This window comes from Sorex fumeus, unplaced genomic scaffold (genome assembly GCF_029834395.1).
Source record: "Sorex fumeus unplaced genomic scaffold, SorFum_2.1 ptg000013l, whole genome shotgun sequence".
NCBI lineage: Eukaryota > Metazoa > Chordata > Mammalia > Eulipotyphla > Soricidae > Sorex > Sorex fumeus.
Window position 1 is genome coordinate 1,572,336 of NW_026606070.1, and position 20,487 is coordinate 1,592,822.

Here is a 20,487-nt window from a genome sequence, read left to right on the forward strand (position 1 = left end):
ATCCGGGCCCCACACCAGGAGTGACCCCTGAGCATTGCTGGGTGTGGCTCCCCAAACAACCCCCAAAGCAAGAAGAAAAAATAGAGGGTCATTTTCTTTTTTTCTTTTTTTCTTTTTTGCTTTTGGGTCACTCCCAGCGATGCTCAGGGGTTACTCCTAGCTCTGCGCTCAGGAATTTCCCCTGGCGGTGCTCGGGGGACCATATGGGATGCTGGGAATCGAACCCGGGTCGGCTGCGTGCAAAGCAAGCACCCTCCCCACTGTGCTATCGCTCCAGCCCCAAGAGGGCCATTTTCTTCCTGACCGCCCCATAATGTCTTTCCACTGCCCCGCAGAGCTGTTGAGGGACGGCGCCTGCTGCCCTGCAGATACTGTCTGGGACGGGGGCAGTGAGTGAAGCCCACGGTGTCTGCTGTCTGGTTGAGAGTTCTGGGGGCGGGGGGTGGAGGAGCGTGGGCAGGCTGTGCATGGCAGGACCTGTCACGGGCGTTCCCCCCCCCCCCCCCGCACTGGGCACCACCAGGGTCATAGCACAGCGCCCGGGCTTCGTCCCGGGTGTTGTCGTTTGAGCTGCACCCGGTGACAGAGCCACCACGCCCGGGGCCCCCCGAGGTGGATTGTGGGGAAACTGAGGCACTTAGCAGGCGGGGAGGGGGGGGCACGTGCTTCTCTCCGGGCTGGCGTTGCGTGGCGTCCGGCCTGCACGGTGGCGGGGTGCTGGGACTCAGGGGCCTCTTGGTTCCAGGTGGGGACCCAGTTCATTCGTGGGGTGTCTGGAGGGGAGAGGAAGAGGACCAGCATCGGCATGGAGCTCATCACGGACCCCTCCATCCTGTTCCTGGACGAGCCCACCACCGGCCTGGACTCCAGCACGGCCAACGCGGTACTCATGCTACTCAAGAGGTGGGTGAGTGCGGGCGCCGGCCTCCTCCCAGCCCACACACACATGCATGGACGCACACACACGCATGCATACACACACACATGTGCACACACATGCATGGACACACACGCGCACACATGCACATGCAGACACTTGTACACGCACACACATGTATGCACACACACATACACACACGCGCCCCCCCACAGGCACACACATGTCCATATGCAACGCACACATGCACAAACACATGTCCACACACACACACGCCCCCCACACACATACACACATGACCCCCACACACACACATGCGCACACACACCCACACCCGCACATGTGCACACACACACACACACACACACACACACACACGGATTTACTTTCAGCACTTGGTGCAGGAGTTAAAGCTGTCTCCTTGGCTTTGGGGGAAACGGCCAGTCACTTAGCAAATCTACTCCCAGGAGTTTGTTGGCCGGGTTGGTGTGGAGATGCCCCTGGTGTCCATTATCCTGCCGGGGTGTGAGGTGGGGACGAGGTGGCGGTTACTGGAGGGGGCGGCCAGTGGCCATGGGACCCTCAGAGAGGCTGGAGGCAGGAGGCCGGTGGCTGGGCGTGCTGGGGATTCTTCCTTCCGTCTCTGCTGGTGGGCCACTGTGGCTTCCTGTCCTGCTACCAATGGTGGCACGTGGGCCTGTTCCAGTGCTGCACTGACCACCAGAGAACCTGCTTCTCCCTCCCCGACCAGGATCCCGAGGGCGGTACCGGGCAGTTCTCCTGTGTGGCCCTTGGTCCTTGGTCCCTCCCTTGTGTGTCTCTGAGTCCTGGGATGAGTCTGTCTGTCCCTCTGTCCTTACTCCACAGGACGTCCTCCAGTCCCACCCAGGGGGCCGAGGTTGCAGACAGACACAGAAAAGTGCTCATCTTCACTCAGGATTAGGGAACTGCAAACTAGAACAGAGATCACGGGGCCCGAGCCACGGGGCTTCGAGCAGGGAGGGCCCTTCCCTTGCACGAAGCCGACTGGGCTTCCGTCCCATATGGTCCGCTGAGCGCCGCCCGGAGGGAGTCCTGAGTGCAGAACCAGGAGTCACCCTTGAGCATGGCTGAGGGTGGCCCCAAGACCAGGAGACTAGGGCACCTGTCCAGAAGTTGGGGGGTGCTATGCCCGGGCAGGAACCCTGTTCCCTGCGGCGGGAGCGTCCCCAGCAAAGCAGCAGGACGGCCTTGCAGAAGAGGCAGGCTGGCCCTCCCGTGCGACCGGCCCCAGGTACCCCTTGGACCACGTACGCCTGAAACCCAGGGCGTCGCGCGTCCTTGGTGACTTCTGGAAGGGGGCCCCAGACCGGGCGGCTTCTTACCTCCCGGGACCCCCGTCACGTCCCGGAGGCTCTCTGGAGTCGCTCCCCACCAGCCCCCCACCCCATCCCGCTCCAGGGTCTTGGCTTCCTCGACCCTCTGGATTTGTTCTGATCAGGACCCGGGTCTTGTTGATCAGAACCAGCTGCCCCCGGGCCCTCTTCAGACGGGGCCGGTCCTGAGGGCAGGCGGGCTGCAGCTGGGAGGGACAGCCAGGTGCCCCTCTCCCAGCACCTGGGGCAGCCCTGGGCCTGGGGCTGAGCGGTCAGGTGGGACCTGGCAGGACTCTGCAGGGGCCGCAGGAGTCGGTGAGAAGTTCCCAGTGGAGCGGCCGAGGGGCCACAGCCGCGGGGCAGGCGGCCAGTCCCTGTCCCTGGGGAAAAATGGCACCAGGGGCCTAGCAAGCACCCAGGGCACAACCCGACGGGACCCCAGGGAAGGGAGAGAGAAAGGTGGGGTGGAGGAGCCGGAGCGATAGTACAGCCCGTAGTGCATTTGCCTTGCCCGCGGCTGACCCGGGTTCGATCCCCAGCATCCCATATGGTCCCCCGAGCACCTCCAGGAGTAATTCCTGAGTGCAGAGCCAGGAGGAACCCCTGTGCAACGCCGGGTATGACCCAAAAAGAATAAAGGGGGGTGGAGGTGAAGGAGCACTGGGAACGAGCAGTGCGTCTCTCAGCGGATTCCCACGCGCAGCCGCCAGCATTTGTGTAAAATCAATGTTGTGAATTTCTGTCGAAAGTCTCCAGCCTTGGGTGTTTCAGCAGTGTTGACCAGACTCGTGTACTGCTGACCCGGTGCCCAGGTCTCCCTGGGCCGCCTGTGTCCTCCCCCTGCACCCAGACCCTGAGGTGGGCCCCACAAGCGAGGGTGCTTCTCTGAGCCCACCCACTCACGTCCCCAGCCGCCCAGCATGTGTCTCCTTCCTTCTCCCCACCCCACCCCGCCCCAAGCCCCACACACCACATGGCACCTGGTGATCCCATGGGGCAGCGTGGAGGGTGCTTGGTTCATTTTTTAATTTTTTTTTGGCTTTTTGGGTCACACCCGGCAATGCGTAGGGGTTCCTCCTGGCTCTGCACTCAGGAATTACTCCTGGCAGTGCTCGGGGGACCATATGGGATGCTGGGGATCGAGCCCAGGTCAGCTGCGTGCAAGGGAAACACCCTCCCCGCTGTGCTGTCGCTCTGGCCCCAGATGCTTGGTTCCTGGCTTCCGTGGCCCCGTGCGGTGGCTGGCTTGGCAGTGTCTGAGAAGGCCTTTGAGCTCTGTTGGCTGAGTGTTGCGAAGGGAGGGAGTCAGGTTTACCCATGACCTGGGGCCCGGCACTTCTGCACCCCAGTTTCACGGCGCCCTGACAAACCCAACTCTACCAGCAGCTGGTGTGGGACTTGCCACGCTGACCTCCAAGTCCACCGTTTTCTCTCCCTCCGGCTGCCAGAGAAAAGGAGTGCCCACTTACTGTTAGGTCTTTTGTAGCTAATGAACCCTCGTGATCCTAGAACCTACTGTCCAACGGTCCTGATTTGCATGATCGAGTTTGCCGGTGGTGGTCCTGATTTTATTTCATTTTGACACGAGCCCCCAGCCACTCTTCAGGCCTTTCCTAAGCACCAGCTCTCTCCCTCTGCTCCACGAGATTCCTCGAGTCCGTTTTGGACTTTTCTTCCATCAGATGTTTCGTGGGGAAGCTCAGTTCTTTCTGGTATAGGGAGGAGTGAGCAGCCACGGTGTGGGAACTCTCTCTGTCACTCTTCACTTCTGTAGCAGACTCAGGAAATGTGTGTGTGTGTGTGTGTGTGTGTGTGTGTGTGTGTGTGTGTGTGTGGTGGGTGATTGGTATATAGCAAAGTGCAGCATAAAACTACGAAATGTGTGCATGGAACAGAAATACGTCAGGCATATGGATCATTTGCAGAGGGCTGTGTGTAGACGTGGGCTGGAGCAATAGCACAGCAGGTAAGGCGTTTGCCTTGCACGTGACCAACCCGGGTTTGATTCCTCCACCCCTCTCGGAGAGCCCGGCAAGCTACCGAGAGTATCTCGCCTACACCGCAAAGCCTGGCAAGCTACCCCTGGCGTATCTAATATGCCAAAAACAGTAACAGCTAGTCTCACAATTTGTTGTGAGATGTTACTGGTGCCCGCTCGAGCAAATCCATGAACAACGGGAGGACAGTGCTACAGTGCTTCAATGTAGACCTACGTCTATAGCTGCTGTCAGCCGTGCTTTAGTACCTTCTCACCCAAGCAGTGGTCTGGGGAGGTCGCTAAGGGCTGGGCTACCTCTCGCAGCCCAGGGCCCCAGATTTCAGCCCCACACCCAGGCCCTCTGCAGCACCACGGGATACAGCCCCGATCTGTCCAGCACTAGGGAGAGCGCTCCAAGTACAACCCAGAAATCCCTGTGTTTTGATTATTCTCTCCAGAGAGGGCCGGAGGGGCGGCTCCGTGGTCCGAGGGCAGCTTCTCTCACGGAAGGGCTGGGGTCAGCTCCTGGCGTCTTGGTACTACTGGGTACGGCCCCTCAACCAAGCGAAAATATTTCCTGTTCCAGTATAATGATTTCATTCTTTATAATCTTTACCTTTTCTGTGTGTTTTGACAGCAAGAAACTTTGCTTTCAGATAATCAGGATACTGCTCAGTCAACAGACAATTTCTTTCTTTTTCAGTCTTCCTTCCTTCCTTCCTTCCTTCCTTCCTTCCTTCCTTCCTTCCTTCCTATTTTCCATTCTGTGTTTTTTTTTTCTTTTGGGGTCACACCTGGTGATGCGCAGGGGTTCTTCCTGACGCTTCACTAAGGAATTACTCCTAGCGGTGCTTGGGGGGGGGGCCCTATGGGATGCTGGAAATCGAACCCGGGTTGGCTGCGTGCAAAGCAAGCACCCTACCCGCTGTGCTATCGCTCCAGCCCCTCTATTTTCCATTTTGGGGTCACACCTGGCAGGGCTGGGGTGCAGGGGACAGCACTGAGGTTGGGGACCGAGCAATAGGTCGCCAATCCGGGTTTGATTCCTGGCCACCCACGTGGTCTCCCGAGCACCACCAGGAGTAATTCCTGAGCATCGAGCCAGGAGTCACCCTTGAGGTTGGCCACGGCCAAGGCAAACACTCCAGACCCTTATAGATACCACCTCTGTGGCCACTGGCGAACGTCACCTTCAAAAAATAATTTTCCAGTTTTACTGGGGAAATCTCTGATCTTTACCAATCCCTGTTGAAGTTGAAGGCATCGAACACCGGTCGTGGATGGAGCCTAACCACTCGCAAGTCTGACCCGTTTTCTTGCCTCCCACCTCGGGAACTTTGGATTCCTTCCCTTTGACTCGTCTTCCCCTTTCTCTCTCTCTCAGGCCCGGGGCAGGTGATGCTAGTGGCCAGCGTTGGCTCTGGCAGTGTGGGAGGGGCAGGCCCGCGCGCTGGGGGTGAACCTGGGGTCTCCCGCCTGGCATGCCTCAGCTCTTCCCCCATCCTGCAGAGTGGAGGGTGTTTCCTGGGACCTGCTCTTCATCCCTGCATCACACCCAGGGACGGTGGCAGGCGCCGGCCAGTTAGTGAGTCCACCTGAAGCTGAACCTGTCCAAGCGAGGACCGACTGCCCGCACCGTCCTCCCCAGGCGGACCCTTTGGGCTGGCGGGGAGCACCTGGTACTCCCAGGCTCTCTCGCTGGCTGAGGCTCCTGTGTCTTGGGCAGCTGCCGGCAGCTCCTTCCGGCCCCTGTGCCTCGATTGGTCCAGCCACCACTTGCTCCCTCGCCGTGGCGCTAATCCCTTGCTTTCCTCTTCGGGCCGAGCCTGCAGGCTGGCCCAGACACCCGGCGCCATCCTAACGGGCAGGGGAGCTCCCGTCCCCTCCTCTCCCCGCAAACGTCCCTCTTCTCTCTTGAACGTGCTTCCTCTGCCCCTTCCCTGTTGATTCTCCTCCCTGCTTTGAATAAGATTCTTCACTGCGCAAAGAAAAGCAATATAAGTGTGAGAGTTGTGCGAGTCTGGAGGTGCCCCAGAAGGCGGGTCCCTCCAGGATTATACTCAGTGGTGCTGGGGGTGGGGGTTTCATGTGTCCCCAAGACTCAGATTTGGGGTCTTGCGCGATCACGGCCGGCATCCTGGCCCCTGAGAAAGCTTTTCCTATCCCCATTTTAATACTTGGTCCCTTCTACTTCCTCAAACTTGAGCGTACTTCCGAGATATCGGGATGGTGCTGAAAATTAGGGTCCCCGACACCTGGTGCGTCTCCAAAGAGTGTTTGATGTTCCCCTTCTTGTCTTAGTTGATTCTTAACTGCCTGCGGTACCCACTGTAACAAACCCCCGTCCTTGAAAAATCAGCATCACTGAGGCTCGGTCTCCCATCAGATGGAAGGGGCTGAAAGGCCAATAAGCAGAAATCCAAATCGAGCTCGGGACCCATCACTCGGAGGCAGGAATCGAGTATTTAGCCGAGAAGCACCCAGTCAGTCTCCGCGGTTTAATGATCTGTTATTTATTTATTTTTTCCCCCCCGCTTTAAATTTAGGATGTCTAAGCAGGGACGAACCATCATCTTCTCCATCCATCAGCCTCGTTATTCCATCTTCAAGTTGTTTGATAGCCTCACCCTACTGGCCGCGGGAAGACTCATGTTCCATGGGCCTGCTCAGGAGGCCTTGGGGTACTTTGAATCAGCTGGTACGATTGACTTTCTCCTGCAGTAAGATCTCGGCTGCTAGCGCCCAGAGAGAGCCAGGAGGGGTGGTCAGCGGGGTGTGGTCTCTGGGGCTGTGCCCCCACGGCGTCTTTGGCTGCCTGCCAGGGGGTGGGGGGTGGGGGGCTTGCGTTTCCTTCTCTCTGCAGCGCTGCGTCTTTCCTGTCCTCTCTCTGAGTGTGTGTGTGTGTGTGTGTGTGTGTGTGTGTGTGTGTGTGTGTGTGTCCCCGAGGATGTCAAGCGAGTCCTTCTCTGTTCTGCATCTGAGTTCGGATTCTCACAGCTTCGTGCATATATTGGCCTGGTGACCGGATTACTTGTCAGCAGGACACTGGGAAGGACCCAGGCACCCGAACTTGGTTTGTCCTCTTGGCCATACAACACACCGGGCTTTATTACTGTTATTTTTCTTTTTTTTTTTTTTTCACCCTCGTGTGATGAGCATTTGTTGGAGACACTGCTTAATTTTTTTCAGTTAAATTAGGAGGCCGGTTTCGGGCTCAGGAGAAAGCCAGTGGCTTAGCGTGGAGAACGGGCGTCTAGTCGTGGATTTAGTGCAGAATACTGGGCCCAAGCGTGAGGAGGTCTGGGTGAGCCTTCGGTGGGCTCCCATTTCAGGCACAGCTCCAGGGCAGGCAGGAGGCCGCGGGCCCATCCCCAGCACCGCGTGGGCCCCGTATGGAAGGTTCACCCCACCCCCGAGCCTGGGGCGCCCAAGGAAAGGTGCGGTTTTCTTTCTAAAATGACGCATGCCGGTGATTCACCTTACAGGCACCTGGGATTCATTATGGATGATAATCCGTGACCCCAATTATAGTTTTAGCGCCTCGCCATCTGTCCTCCCGGTGTCTTGTGTCATTTCTATCATTTTAAGTTCTTTAGTGAAGCAAGCGAGTTATTTTATTTTATTTTTTATTTATTTATTTATTTTGCTTTTTTGGGTCACACCCGGCGATGCTCAGGGGTTACTCCTGGCTTGTACTCCTGGCTCGTACACTCAGGAATTACCCCTGGCGGTGCTTGGGGGACCACGTGGGATGCTGGGAATCGAACCCGCGTTTCGCTTTGTGCAAGGCAAACGCTATCGCTCCAGCCCCAAGCGAGTTATTTTATTTTTTGCTTTTTGGGTCACACCCGGCGATGCACAGGGGTTCCTCCTGGCTCTGCACTCAGGAATTACTCCTGGTGGTGCTCAGGGGACCATATAGGATGCTGGGAATCGAACCCAGGTCGGCCACGTGCAAGGCAAACGCCCTACCCGCTGTGCTATCACTCCATCCCCAAGCGAGTTATTTTAATGGGATGAAATTTCCTTCGACGTGAAGGGAGAGAAAGGCCGACAGAATGAGCACTGTGTGTTCCGGGAAGAACCCAGACTGGAAAGAGCAGACCCAGTTCTGGCATTTTAAACACCAGGGGACAGGGACCAGAGTAGGAATACACGCACGTAAGACTACTTGCCGTGTGCGCGGCCAACCCCCGGTCAGATCCCCGGCTTCCTCCCCTGAGCACCTCCAGGAGGTGATTCCTGAGTGCAGAGCCAGGAGTGAGCCCTGAGCATTGCTGGGTGTGGCCCCAGAACCTAAATAAATAAATAGACCTACTTGGCATGTCGGGAACAAGCGTAAGAGCCTGCCCGGAGCTCGGTGAGGGTTCTTGTTCTGGAAACACTTGAGGGGAACAACAGATAGACAGATAGTGATCCGGACCTTATGAGGAGGAGGAGGAGGAAGAGGAGGAGGAGGAGGAAGAGGAGGAGGAGGGGGATCAAGAACCAGGCACGCTGCCCCTGACACACACGCCTCCGTTCGTGCTGCTGACCTCGGCCGACCCTGCTTTGCCCTTGACCCTGCCTAGTGGAGCGTTAGTCAGGGGCTGCAGCTTCCTTTATGCTGCAGCTCTACAGTTTTGCTTGCATCTGTATTTACATTTTTGTTTTTGGTGTTTGTTTACCTTGCGATGCTCAGGGGTCAGTCCAGGCTCTGCACTCAGGAATCACTCCTGGTGGTGCTCGGGGGGACCCTATGGGATGCCAGGGATCAAACCTGGGTTGGCCACATGTAAGGCAAATGCCCTACCCACTGTACTATTGCTCCAGCCTTATTTTTAGATTTTTTTTTCTTTTTGGATCACACCCGGCGAGGCTCAGGGGTTCCTCCTGGCTCCGCACTCAGGAATTACTCCTGGCGGTGCTCGGGGGGACCATATGGGATGCCGGGGATTGAACCCGGGTCGGCCGCGTGCAAGGCAAATGCCCTACCCGCTGTGCTATTGCTCCGGCCCCTATTTAGAGATTCTAAAAAAGCCATTCTGCTAAGCAGCCAGGCCCGCGGGTCTTGCCTGTGGTGTCTCATGCCTTGTGGCAGCAGAGACCGGGCTAATGTAGGGCCGTGAGGGGCTGTGGGTTGCGATTCCCCACAGGCTGAAGTGTGGACTGTGATTGTCCGAGGGAGACAAGGAAGGGCAGATTAGTGAGGGGGGAGGGGAGGAAATGACAAGGCCCGAGTGGCGGCTCTGTCCCCCTGTCCCCCATGGCCCGAGAGTGAGCCCCTGTCTCTCCCTTGACCCTCTCTCGTAGGCTACCACTGCGAGTCCTACAACAACCCCGCAGACTTCTTCCTGGACGTCATCAACGGGGACTCGTCCGCCGTGGTACTCAACAGGGATGAGGACGGCAGCCCAGGTGTGTGGACACGGAGGCCACGGGGAGAGAGCACTGGTCTTGGGGCACTTGGATGCTGTAGTGAGGGCTGGCCCAGGGCTCAGGGGCCAGACACTAGCAGGTTTTGTGTCTGCCAAGGCCCCACTTAACCCACTGGACCTCCCCCGGGGTGTGGGGCAGGACAGCTCCTGTGTAGGGGACTGACCCCTTCCCGGGGCCCCGCCACCCTCCCGCAGATGCCGTCACAGTGGACAGCGGGGTTGAGCCCGTCACTGGCGCAGGGGTACATGAACGTTCTGTCTGGAGCACTCGTCCTCACAGATTGGGTTGCCCTGCTCTGCTTCCGATTTAATTTACAAACAAGCATCAATTATCTAGCAGTCACGGTTCTCAGCGTCCATTGTACATTTTAAAATCTTGGTTTGTTTTGAGTAACAAAAAGTTTGGCGATGCTCAGGGCTTACTTCTGGCTCTGCACTTCAGAATCACTCCTGGTGGCCCTGGGGACCCTATCAGGTGCCAGGGATCGAACCCAGGTCGGCCGTGTGCAAAGAAAGTGGTACCCGCTCGCTGTCCTATCACTCTGGCTCTCGGTGTCCAGTTTAGACTCGCACTCGGGGGCTGGAGCTATAGTCCAGTGGGTAGGGCTTTGCCTTGCGTGTGGCCGATCCAGGTTTGATTCCTGGCACCCCATGTGGTCCCCTGTGCCCACCAGGAGTAAAGCCCTGAGCACCCCTGGAGGTGCCCCAGAAACAACAAATAAAATCAGAAAGAAAAAAAAAGACCCAGCAAATGTGCTCATTGTTCATAGGAGATTCTGAAAAAGGAAACCTTGCAATTTGCACAAAAGCACAGCACGGAGTTTTCCGTCAGGGATCATGAAATCTCTTTGGTGGGAAGTCTGGCTTCATGACCCTGGGGGAGAGCGGGAGAGGGCTCAGAGTCTGGGGCACGTACTTGGCATGAGGGGGGCCGAGGTCACATCCCCTGCATCCAGGGTCCCCCGAGTCCCTCCTGCCTACCACAGCACAGCTGGATGTAGTGTTAAAAAATAATTAACAGGGCTGGAGTGATAGCACAGCGGGGAGGGCGTTTGCCTTGCACGCGGCTGACCCGGGTTCGATTCCCAGCATCCCATATGGTCCCCTGAGCACCGGCTGAGCACGAAAACCCAAACCACAGACGCAGAAAGTTTTAAAAGGAGAATCCAAGTCAGCTTGATGCCGGCAGGGAAGGGCCAGCCGCGGCCTCGACGCTCATGGGCAGGGGTGGGCCGTTGGCCGCATCTCCCTCCCCTTGTCTGAGCGTGCGGCCGGGATGGGGTCGCCGTTCTGTGCCTGGCAGCTTCACGTTCGAGTCGGAGGGGAAGACTCGTTTTCTGGCGTGTAAAACTTCCTCCCCCCCAGCCGAGGCTGCGGACGAGCCGTCCAGGAAGGGCACCCCGCGCATCGAGGAGCTGGCCGGCTTCTACGCCCGCTCCGGCTTCTTCCGGGAGACGCAGGCCGGGCTGCAGCAGCTGGCGGGGGACCAGCGGCGGAAGAAGAAGGGCGCCGAGCACAGGGACAGCGCCTACGCCACCTCCTTCTGCCACCAGCTCCGCTGGATCTCCAGCCGCTCCTTCAAGAACCTCCTGGGCAACCCCCAGGCCTCCATCGCGCAGGTACCCGGACGCCCCCGCCACCTGCGCCCCGCCCTCGGCTCTCAGCACACGCACACGGACACACTCCGCCACACACCAGCACCACCACACACTCACACTCACACTCACACACACACACCAGCACCACCACCACACACACACTCACACACCAGCGCCACCACCACACACACATACTCTCACATACACTCACACTCCACCACACACACACTAGCACCACCACCACACACATATACACTCACATACACACACTCCACCACACACACATACACACATACATACTCACACTCAAATACACGCACATACACACACTGCATCACACACACACAAATACTCCACCACACACACTACTATCACACACATACACACTCACAAACACTCCACCACACACACCACACACACCCCCACACCACCACCACAACCAGACATATACACACTCACACACATAAGCACTCCACCACACACACGCACCACCATCACTACCACCACACACATACACACACACTCCACCACACACACTCACACACACCAGCACCACCACCACACACACACTCACACATACACCAGCACCACCACACACACACTCACACTCACACACACACACCAGCACCACCACCACACACATACACACACACAGACGCTCTCACACACATACACACACTCCACCACACACACTCACACACACCAGCACCACCACCACACACACACATACTCACACATACACCAGCACCACCACACACTCACACTCACACTCACACACACACACCAGCACCACCACCACACACACACCAGCACCACCACCACACACATACACATACACACACATACACACACACGGTCCACCACATACACATACACTCTCACGCACACATACACATGTGAGCGACCAGCCTGCACGTCCCTTTCCTGACCCGCCCTGCCACCCACTCCGTTTGCACGGACTCTGTTCTTCTGGGATCTGCAGGTTCTGTTCTGGGAGCCGCCAGCAGCCCATTGTGTCGGTGACCGAAGCTTCTTGAGCTGCCAACACCGGCGTAGCTCGTGCCAGCGAGAAGGGCGCAGATCCAAAAATCCGGCCTTCTTATTGTTTTGTTTTGAGAGGAGTGTTGGCGCTGTGTGGGGGGTTTTCTGGAAGCCGCGTTCCTTTACGGGCCCCTCAGGTTCCTACTGATCCCCGTGCAGAGGGGGAGGGCTTGCAGGCATGGTGGACAAGGTCCTGCGGGGCTAGGGGAAACACCTGCCCTCCAGGACGGTGAGTCCATAGGGTGAGTGGAGTGAGGCGTCCAGGGAGGGCGTTTGCCTTGCACGCAGCCCACCCCGGTTCGGTCCCCGGCATCCCACGTGGTCCTCTGAGCACTGCCAGGAGTGGTTCTTGCGCTCAGCCAGGAGTCAGCCCTGAACATCACTGGTTGTGGCCCCCAAACCAAAAGAAAACAAAGGAAAGAAGTTAATGGTGCATGTCAGATAATCTCATTATCTGTGTGTGCAGGAGGGGGCTGGTCTGCATCCTATATCTGGGGTCCGCAGCCTTCAAGGGCTGTGAGCACGTCCTGTCTGCAGGACGGGGCAGGGTGAGGACGAGGGTCTGCCAGGGACCCTTTGGGGGGTTCAACTCTGAGCGAGCTCTCGGTGCCGGGAAGCTGACTGCCCACTGGCAGACAAGGCTGACCCCTGTTGCACTGTGGATGTCTCTGGGAGTCACGGGTGTTCTCCTCTACGCCTGGTTTGGGTCGTTCCTCTTCAGTCCCCTGCCACACAGACCCCCCGGGTCCCCTTCCTTGCCCTGTCTCTCCCGTGCTGCCGGAGCTCTGGGCTTGGTGCACAGACATGCGCTTTGCTGTTGGGTGCTAAGGAGGACACGGTGTCCCAGGCATTCCTGAAACATGCCTGACTTCCCAGGAGCACCGTGGCGGCGGGTGTGTCCCTGTTAACACCCTCATGCTCGCTCGGGACCGTGGCCTCTGGGTGTTGACCCTGAGCGCTGCTTCCCGGGTTCAGTGGTGCTCATTGCTCCCAACACCTTTGGTTCTTGCTAGGTGCTCCCCTCGGCCCATGGGTGCTCCTGTGTGTATTGATCAGTCCCAGGTCCGTGTTTATTTTAGAGGACAAGCCTTTGGAGACGAGGCAGGAGGTTAAGGCCAGTCAAGTTCGAGAGTGAGGGGATGTACTCGAGTTGGGTTGTTTGTTTGGGGCCACACCTGGCGATGGTCCGGCGTTACTCCTGGCTCTGCACTCAGGAATCACTCGTGGTGGTGCTCAGGGAGCCATGTGGGAAACACCTGAGCTGCTCTACCTCAGCTCTCCGGCCCCTGGAGTTTGGTGCTTGCTTGGAGTTGATGTAGCTTTGTTTATTTGGAGAACGCTTCCGATTCCTCTTGCCTCCGTAAGTGGTTTATCAAGTGCTGGTCCACAGGTCCCGTGCGTGGCTCTCTGGGGCGGGGCACGACTGAGGAGAGGTACTTAGCACGACATGATTCATTCTGCTGGGAGGCCTGTTTCTGAGGCAGGTCTCCGGCCTGGCACTCCTCGGTGAACTCAGTTGCCCAGAAAGTGCTAGCGCCGGGGAGTCACACAGCACGAAGGCAGAACCTTGCACGTCCCTGGGCGCCGGCCTTGGGACAACTCCTGTTCTGTTCAGATTTATCAAGACCGACTTGTCAGCTTAGCAGAAATAAGCCAACTTTGTTTTTTTTTTTTTGTAACGGGCCGGTGGAACCTATTTTAAGTCTCCTAGGTCATGTGGTCTTGTCCCATTATAGTCAGGAAAGCTGTCATGGGTCTATGAATAGTAAGTACCGTGTTTCAATAAAACTTTATTCTTAGGTGCTACTATTGAATATAAGTCTGTTGGGATTTATAGGAGTAGTATTCTTTTATTTTTTTATGTTAATTTTTTTTTCTTTTTGGGTCACACCCTGCAATGCACAGGGGTTACTCGTGGCTCTGCACTCAGGAATCACCCTGGTGCTCGGGGGACCATATGGGATGTTGGAACCCGGGTTGGCCACGTGCAAGGCAAACGCCCTCCCCGCTGTGCTATCACGCCAGCCCCCAGAGTAGATTATTTCGTTAGTGTGTTTGACTTTCCATAGCCGTCCACAGTTTGGGGGAGCACTGAGTAACACCCTCATGATAATATTGACAGTCTCTTCGTGTTAGATATCAAGTTTAAAAACAAAAACAGGTGAAGTTTCCAGTTCACGAAGTCAAAATATTTCTTTAAATTTGGTGCGGGGCCACTCCCTGTGGCGCCCGGGGCTGCTTCTGCCGGGCTGGGGAGGCGGGAGGGTGGAGAGGGTGTGCCCGAGTTTGAACCCTGGTTCACCTGCCTGCAGGTCACGTGCTCTTCCCTGTCAGGCTCTTTCTCTGGACCCGAAATATTCTCCAAGTGGTGAAAGTGCAGGCTCCGGTCTATGCACCTGCATGCGTGTTTATGGAATGATAATTCATGGTGGCAGTTTGATCTGTTGACATCGAGTACAGTATGTCCCAGGAGTCATCGAAACACGCCTGGAAGCAGACTTTCCCGTCACATCCCTGTCTTTTAGCAAGACGATTTGGGGGATATTTGGGGCTTGGGGTGGGGTGTGCGCTGGGCCTATTCCTGGCTCTGTGCTGGGCCCTGTGATGGCAGGAATTGAACCGGTGTCAACTCGTGTAGGCCAGCTGTAGGTTACCTTAACCCAATTCGGTGTCTCTGGCAAGTTTTTGCAGCCTCAGGCTCTCGTATGCCAGACCCTCGTACTCACAAACCCATTTTTCACAAATGATCATCCCTCTTTCCACTTTGGTTTCTTTCCGGCCCAAAGTGCCCTCACCGTGTCACTTGGTCTTGGTGGCCTGAAACTGTTGGCTGGACCAAATTATTTTGGTCTGGGATGTTACTAAATTAGCCTTTGTTCCCTTTTTTGATTTGGGGGTCACACTCTCAGTGCTCAGAGTTGACTCCTGGCTCTGCACTCAGGGATCACTCCTGGCTGGGCTTAGGGGACCCTGTGAGGTGCCAGGAGATAGATCCCAAGTCAACAGCATGCAAGGCAAGTGCCCTCCCTGCTGGACAAGGACTCCGTCCGGCCCTTACTTTCTTCTCTTTAGATGACCATTTCTTGGCTTTGTGTAATTCGGCATGAAAGAAGAGTTTGCAGAGTTTCCGCGTCTAAGTGTCAGCGTCAGATAACCCCCTAGTCCTAAAGCTGTGTCCTTTACGTGAGCCGTAGCAGCGGCTGATCATCTTCTTAGGGACCTTAAAGTAGACCCGCAGGTGAAGGCAGGCAGCCCTGCGGACACCGGGCAGCGTCGTTCTCTGCGCTGGTGGCTCAGAGGCTGCAGGGGACAGGACTCAGCCCTGGGTTTGGCGGCAGTGACAGTGCACTTTTGCCGAGCGGGCTGGGAGCGCACGCCTCGCCCCTGCTTCCTCTGTGTGTGAAATCCCATTGTTGCGATTTTTCCCTGTGTGCTCTTCAAGGCTTATTTGTTTTTATTCGCTGTGAATGCTGAGAGTAAAGATATCCTGTTTTTCTTCGAACTCCCCGAAATACCAAACTGGGCGTAGCGTGCATCCGCAGCCCCAAGGTGGGGCCACCCTTGCTTTCGTGGGCCGAGCTGCTTTGCTGGGAGTGTGCCCAGCCCTGCCCTTTGAGACGCGACCCCTCCGCCCCCCCAGTCCCGGGACCCCCAACTGGACAGAGGGGGCCAGGCCCGAACCCTGGGCAGGAGGTTTAGTGAGCCCAGCGCTCTGCTCGGTTCTAATGCACAGTCCAACCGTCTTTTCCACTGGCTTTGGGAACGGGATGGAGTGACCGTGTGGGTCCCTAGGGTTGTTGGATGTCCTGGCAGGCGCTCGGCAGAGGCGACAGTTCTCAGTGGTGACGCCAAGCATTCAGGCATGTCCATCAGAGGAATAAATGGGGTGATGTGCATGACCACTAATAAGACTCTTTTCTTCCGTTTGAAAAGATCATCGTCACCATCATCCTGGGACTGGTTGTAGGGGCCATTTTCTACGATCTGAAGAATGACCCGACAGGAATCCAGAATAGGTGAGTACTCGGTAGCTGCCTCTAGAGGACGTGCTCCCATTCTCTTCGAGCATGGGAAACTACCTTGAGAATTGGCATCCTGCTGGCACGGAGGGATAGTCCATTGCCCAGCACACGGCCCGGCCAGGTTCGATCTTCAGCATCCCACAGGGTCCCCAAGCACCACGGCAGGGATTCTGGGGTGCAGAGCCAGGAGCAACCCCTGAGCATCGCCGGGTGGGGCCCAAAAGCCAAAATAGAAAAAAAAAAATCTGACTCTTCCCGTGTTCTTCCCAGAGCACAACATAAGCAGTAGCGACTAACAAGCAAAATAAAGTCCCGAACCCTGTTCAGAGGGGCTTTGAGCAGGTGCTATGTGGATCAGAACCAACAGGAGTGGAGAATTTGACCTGTACGGGGAAAATTGAGTACTGAACTGAGAGATGAATGGAAGAGTTAATTTTCACACGTACGCGCTCACACACACACACACACACAAGTGCACACGCATACGCACACACAGGGAGGTCACACACACACACACATACACACACACCAGCTTGAAGCCGCTTCCTGTTCCCCAGGTCAGGGGCATTCTGTACAGCCATCCTGTTTGGTCACTAGCGTCCACTAGCTCTGCCCAGACTCATTTCCTGTGCCCAGTGGAGCTCATTCTGCCTCTCCTTGGCCTCCTGGAAGTCCCGATTCTGCCCTTTGAATGTTCCCGGGATGCCGATCGGGTCGCAACTGAGTGCCAGTCACTGATTTATTCCCCTTTTCACCAGACCCTCAGGTCCGGCTCTGTTAGAGCAAGTGTCAGAGTCGCTTTCATTTCAGGGAAGGGAGTTGCAGGTGGCCAGTGTGTGGCCAGGCCACGTTCTCTCTATCTCTGCATCTGCCCAGGGGCACAGCCCGGCCAGGGGTCCCAGCTTGGATGCTGTGAATATGGGTTTCCTCATAGAGATGTTTGGGGCCTCTGCCTTGAGGGCCTTTGGGCTTGGTGTCAGAGAGGTAGTATTGGGGGTCAGCATTTGCCTGGCTGTGCCTGACCGGATCCATACGGGCACCATCAGGCTTGCTTCTGAGCACAGAGCCGGGAATAGCCTCCAGATACCACCAGGCATCTCTCAGCCCCTTCTCAAATAATATAATCAAATCTCACACTTGGCTCATCTCCCCCAATTATTAAACATAAACAGATAAATAAATTCTCTCAGGCATATCACCAGAAGTGGAATTGCAGGATCGTTTGGTAATCCTTTTCAGTTTTAGGTTTTTTTGTTTGTTTTTGTTTGTTTTTTGGGTCACACCCAGCAATGCTCAGGGGTTCCTCCTGGCTCTGCACTCAGGAATTACTCCTGGTGGTAATTGGTTCGGGGGACCATATGGGATGCTGGGAATCGAACCCACAAGGCAAATGCCCTCCCCGCTGCACTGTCACTGCAGCTGCAGGATCTTCTTAAATTGTGGAGCTGTAAGAGTTTGTTATGTATTCTGGATATTACAATATTACATAGACGATATTTGCGATTTTTTTCCCTGCTACTTCTTTTTCTCACTCTTGATAGTTGAAAGTTTGAAAGTAATAAAAATTAAGATTGGTGAGGCTGGAGCAATAGGGCGTTTGCCTTGCATGTGGCCGGCCCAGGTTCAATTCCCAGAATCCCATAAGGTCCCCTGAGCACCGCCAGGGGCAATTCCTGAGTGCAGAGCCAGGAGGAACCCCTGTGCATCGCCGGGTGTAACCCAAAAAGCAAATAAATAAATAAATAAATAAATATTGGAAAGGGGCATACCTGGCAGTGCTTAGGGCTTCCTCCTGGCTCTCTCTGCCCTCAGGAATTACACCTGGGTGCCAGGGTTTGATCCTGGGTCGGCCTCGTCAAGGCGAGTGTCCTCCCCACTGTGCTGTCGCTCTAGCCTCAGAAAGGTTTAAAATTTGTGTTGGGGCGGTAGACGGGACTGTGTGTCTGTCATATAACTTGCATCTGTTTTCGTTGACCTTATCTAGATAAGCTTATAATCTGCCCTGTCATCAAATGAGAGAGCAAAATTAAACAAAGGCAGGGTTTTTTTTTTTTTTTTTTGGCTGTAAGCCCAAATTAATGATTAGCAGAACGGATGGGGACATCAAGGCCTCTCGTGCACCGCGGGTTTATGGCGGTGAACATGATTTATAATGGCACTTGAAATGCACGTGATGTCGTGCAATGGGGCTCCCGTTAAATCAGCTCGAGGAATATTGTTCGATGGCGAGCACGGTCGGAGCATCAGGCCCCGCACTGCTGGGCCCTCGCACCCGTAGGCCTGGCCCCGAGCCCTCCCTTACTGTGCCCCGCGGAGGCTCCCGTCCTACGCGAGGGGCCTGACACTGCCCCTTGTCAGCCTACGGTGTTGCCACTGAGATTGGATCAGTTCTGACGTCGGGGAAACCAAGGCAGCAGGAAGTGTGCACGCCTGTTCCCCCGTGAGCCCGCGTTCCTCTGTCCAGGCGACTACTCCAGCCCTTTTCCGAGCCTCATGACTGCTTGGAAATGAGGCTGTGAGCCTGTCAGGGGCCGTGTGCGTGCCCCCAGCCTAGAGCGTGGTGGCTGCCTCCTCTGTCGGGCTGGGGAGCCTGTCCTCAGCATGCAGAGGAGCACCTGCACACTGGTGCTGTCGTGCTCTTGGCAGAACTCTCTGGAAGAGAGATGAGAGTGCTGGGCCGGAGCGACAGCACAGAGGGTAGGGTGTGTCCCGGCCCACAGCCAACCCGGGCTCACTCTCCGGCACCCCATAGGGTCCCCTGGGCATCCCAGAGTAAGCCTGAGCACTGCCAGGGTTGGTCCCAGAACAGGAGAGAGAAGAGGGCCTCCACCGTTTCATCTGTAGAACTAGTGCATTGGGTTTTAAAACTTTGGGTTTTGTTTTTAAAAGTGTGTGTGTGTGTGTGTGTGTGTGTGTGTGTGTGTGTGTGTGGTTTGGGGCCACACCCAGCAGTGCTCAGGGCTGCTTCTGTTCTGGCTCTGTGCTCGGGACAGACCCCCTGGTGGTACCGGGGTGCCTCGTGGGGGGTGTTGGGGATTCTCCGACCATCTCCTCGACCCTGGATCGATGGTTCTTGACCTGGTCTTGCTGTCATTTTCCCATTCATTTGAACTTCATCAGGGGCAGTGGTTGTGTCTGTCTTGGGAATGGATGATGCTAAGTCGGGCTTCTCCAGCCTGGTGGGACGGGCTGGGTCTTTAATTCTCTGCAGAGCAGGACACTGACTTTCTTCAGCCTGGTGAGGGACCAGCTGGGACTTTAACTGTCCTAGAGCTTTGACCTAAATGTTCCTTTGGGCTTGTGTTGATAATAGGTCACGGTCACTGTCACTGTCACTGTCCTCCCGTTGTTCATCGATTTGCTCGAGCCGGCCCGGTAACATTGTGAGACTTGTTGTTACTGTGTTTGGCATCTCGGGGAGCTTGCCAGGTTTTGCCATGTGGGCGAGATACTCTCGGTAGCTTGCCAGGCTCTCCAAGAGGGGCGGAGGAATCGAACTCGGGTCGACCGGGTCCGCTGCATGCAAGGCAAATGCCCTACTCGCTGTGCTATCGCTCCAGCCCTGTGATAACAGGTATTAAGAGAAAAGGTATTTTAAAATATTTGGATATCATAGCTATTGATACATAGATACATATTACTACTCTGAATAGAATTAGAATATATTAGGTGCTTTACCAATAAAAACTGTGATGGGGCAGAAGCGATAGTACAGTGAGTAGAGCGTTTACCTTGTAAGATGCCGGCCCGGGTTCGACCCCCCCCGCGCTCTACATGGTTCCCCTCACCCGCCAGGAGTGACCCCTGAGTGCAGAGCCAGGAATAAACCATTAATGAGTTGTTTGGGGAGAATCACACTTGGCCGGGCGCTGGGGCCACGCCCAGCAGTGCTCAGGGATCAACTCCAGGCCCTCTGCATGAAAGCCGTGGGCTCAGCCGTGAGCTGCCTCTGTCCTCCCGCAGTCTTTGAGTCAAGGCTTAGGGGCTGGAGCGATAGCACAGCTGGGAGGACTTTTGCCTTGCACGTGGCCGACCCCGGTTCGATTCCCAACATCCCATATGGTCCCCCGAGCACCGTCAGGAGTAATTCCTGAGTGCAGGGCCAGGAGTAATCTCTGAGCCCTGAGCATCTCTGGGTGTGACCCCTCCCCCCCCAAAAACAAAGAAGAAAAAGAAAAGGGACTTGGCAGCTGTGCTGG

The 20,487-nt window shown here is 56.1% G+C and overlaps 1 protein-coding gene across 1 annotated transcript in view; it reads left to right on the plus strand.

Moving 5' to 3' along the window:
* Positions 1-20,487, plus strand: part of ABCG2 (ATP binding cassette subfamily G member 2 (Junior blood group)) — a 67,715-nt gene that overhangs the window by 38,437 nt on the left and 8,791 nt on the right. The window contains exons 6-10 of the mRNA XM_056111300.1: positions 746-903; positions 6,757-6,908; positions 9,503-9,607; positions 10,993-11,246; positions 16,200-16,282. Of these exons, the coding sequence (XP_055967275.1) occupies positions 746-903; positions 6,757-6,908; positions 9,503-9,607; positions 10,993-11,246; positions 16,200-16,282 (752 nt within the window). The remainder of the gene's footprint in view (positions 1-745; positions 904-6,756; positions 6,909-9,502; positions 9,608-10,992; positions 11,247-16,199; positions 16,283-20,487) is intronic.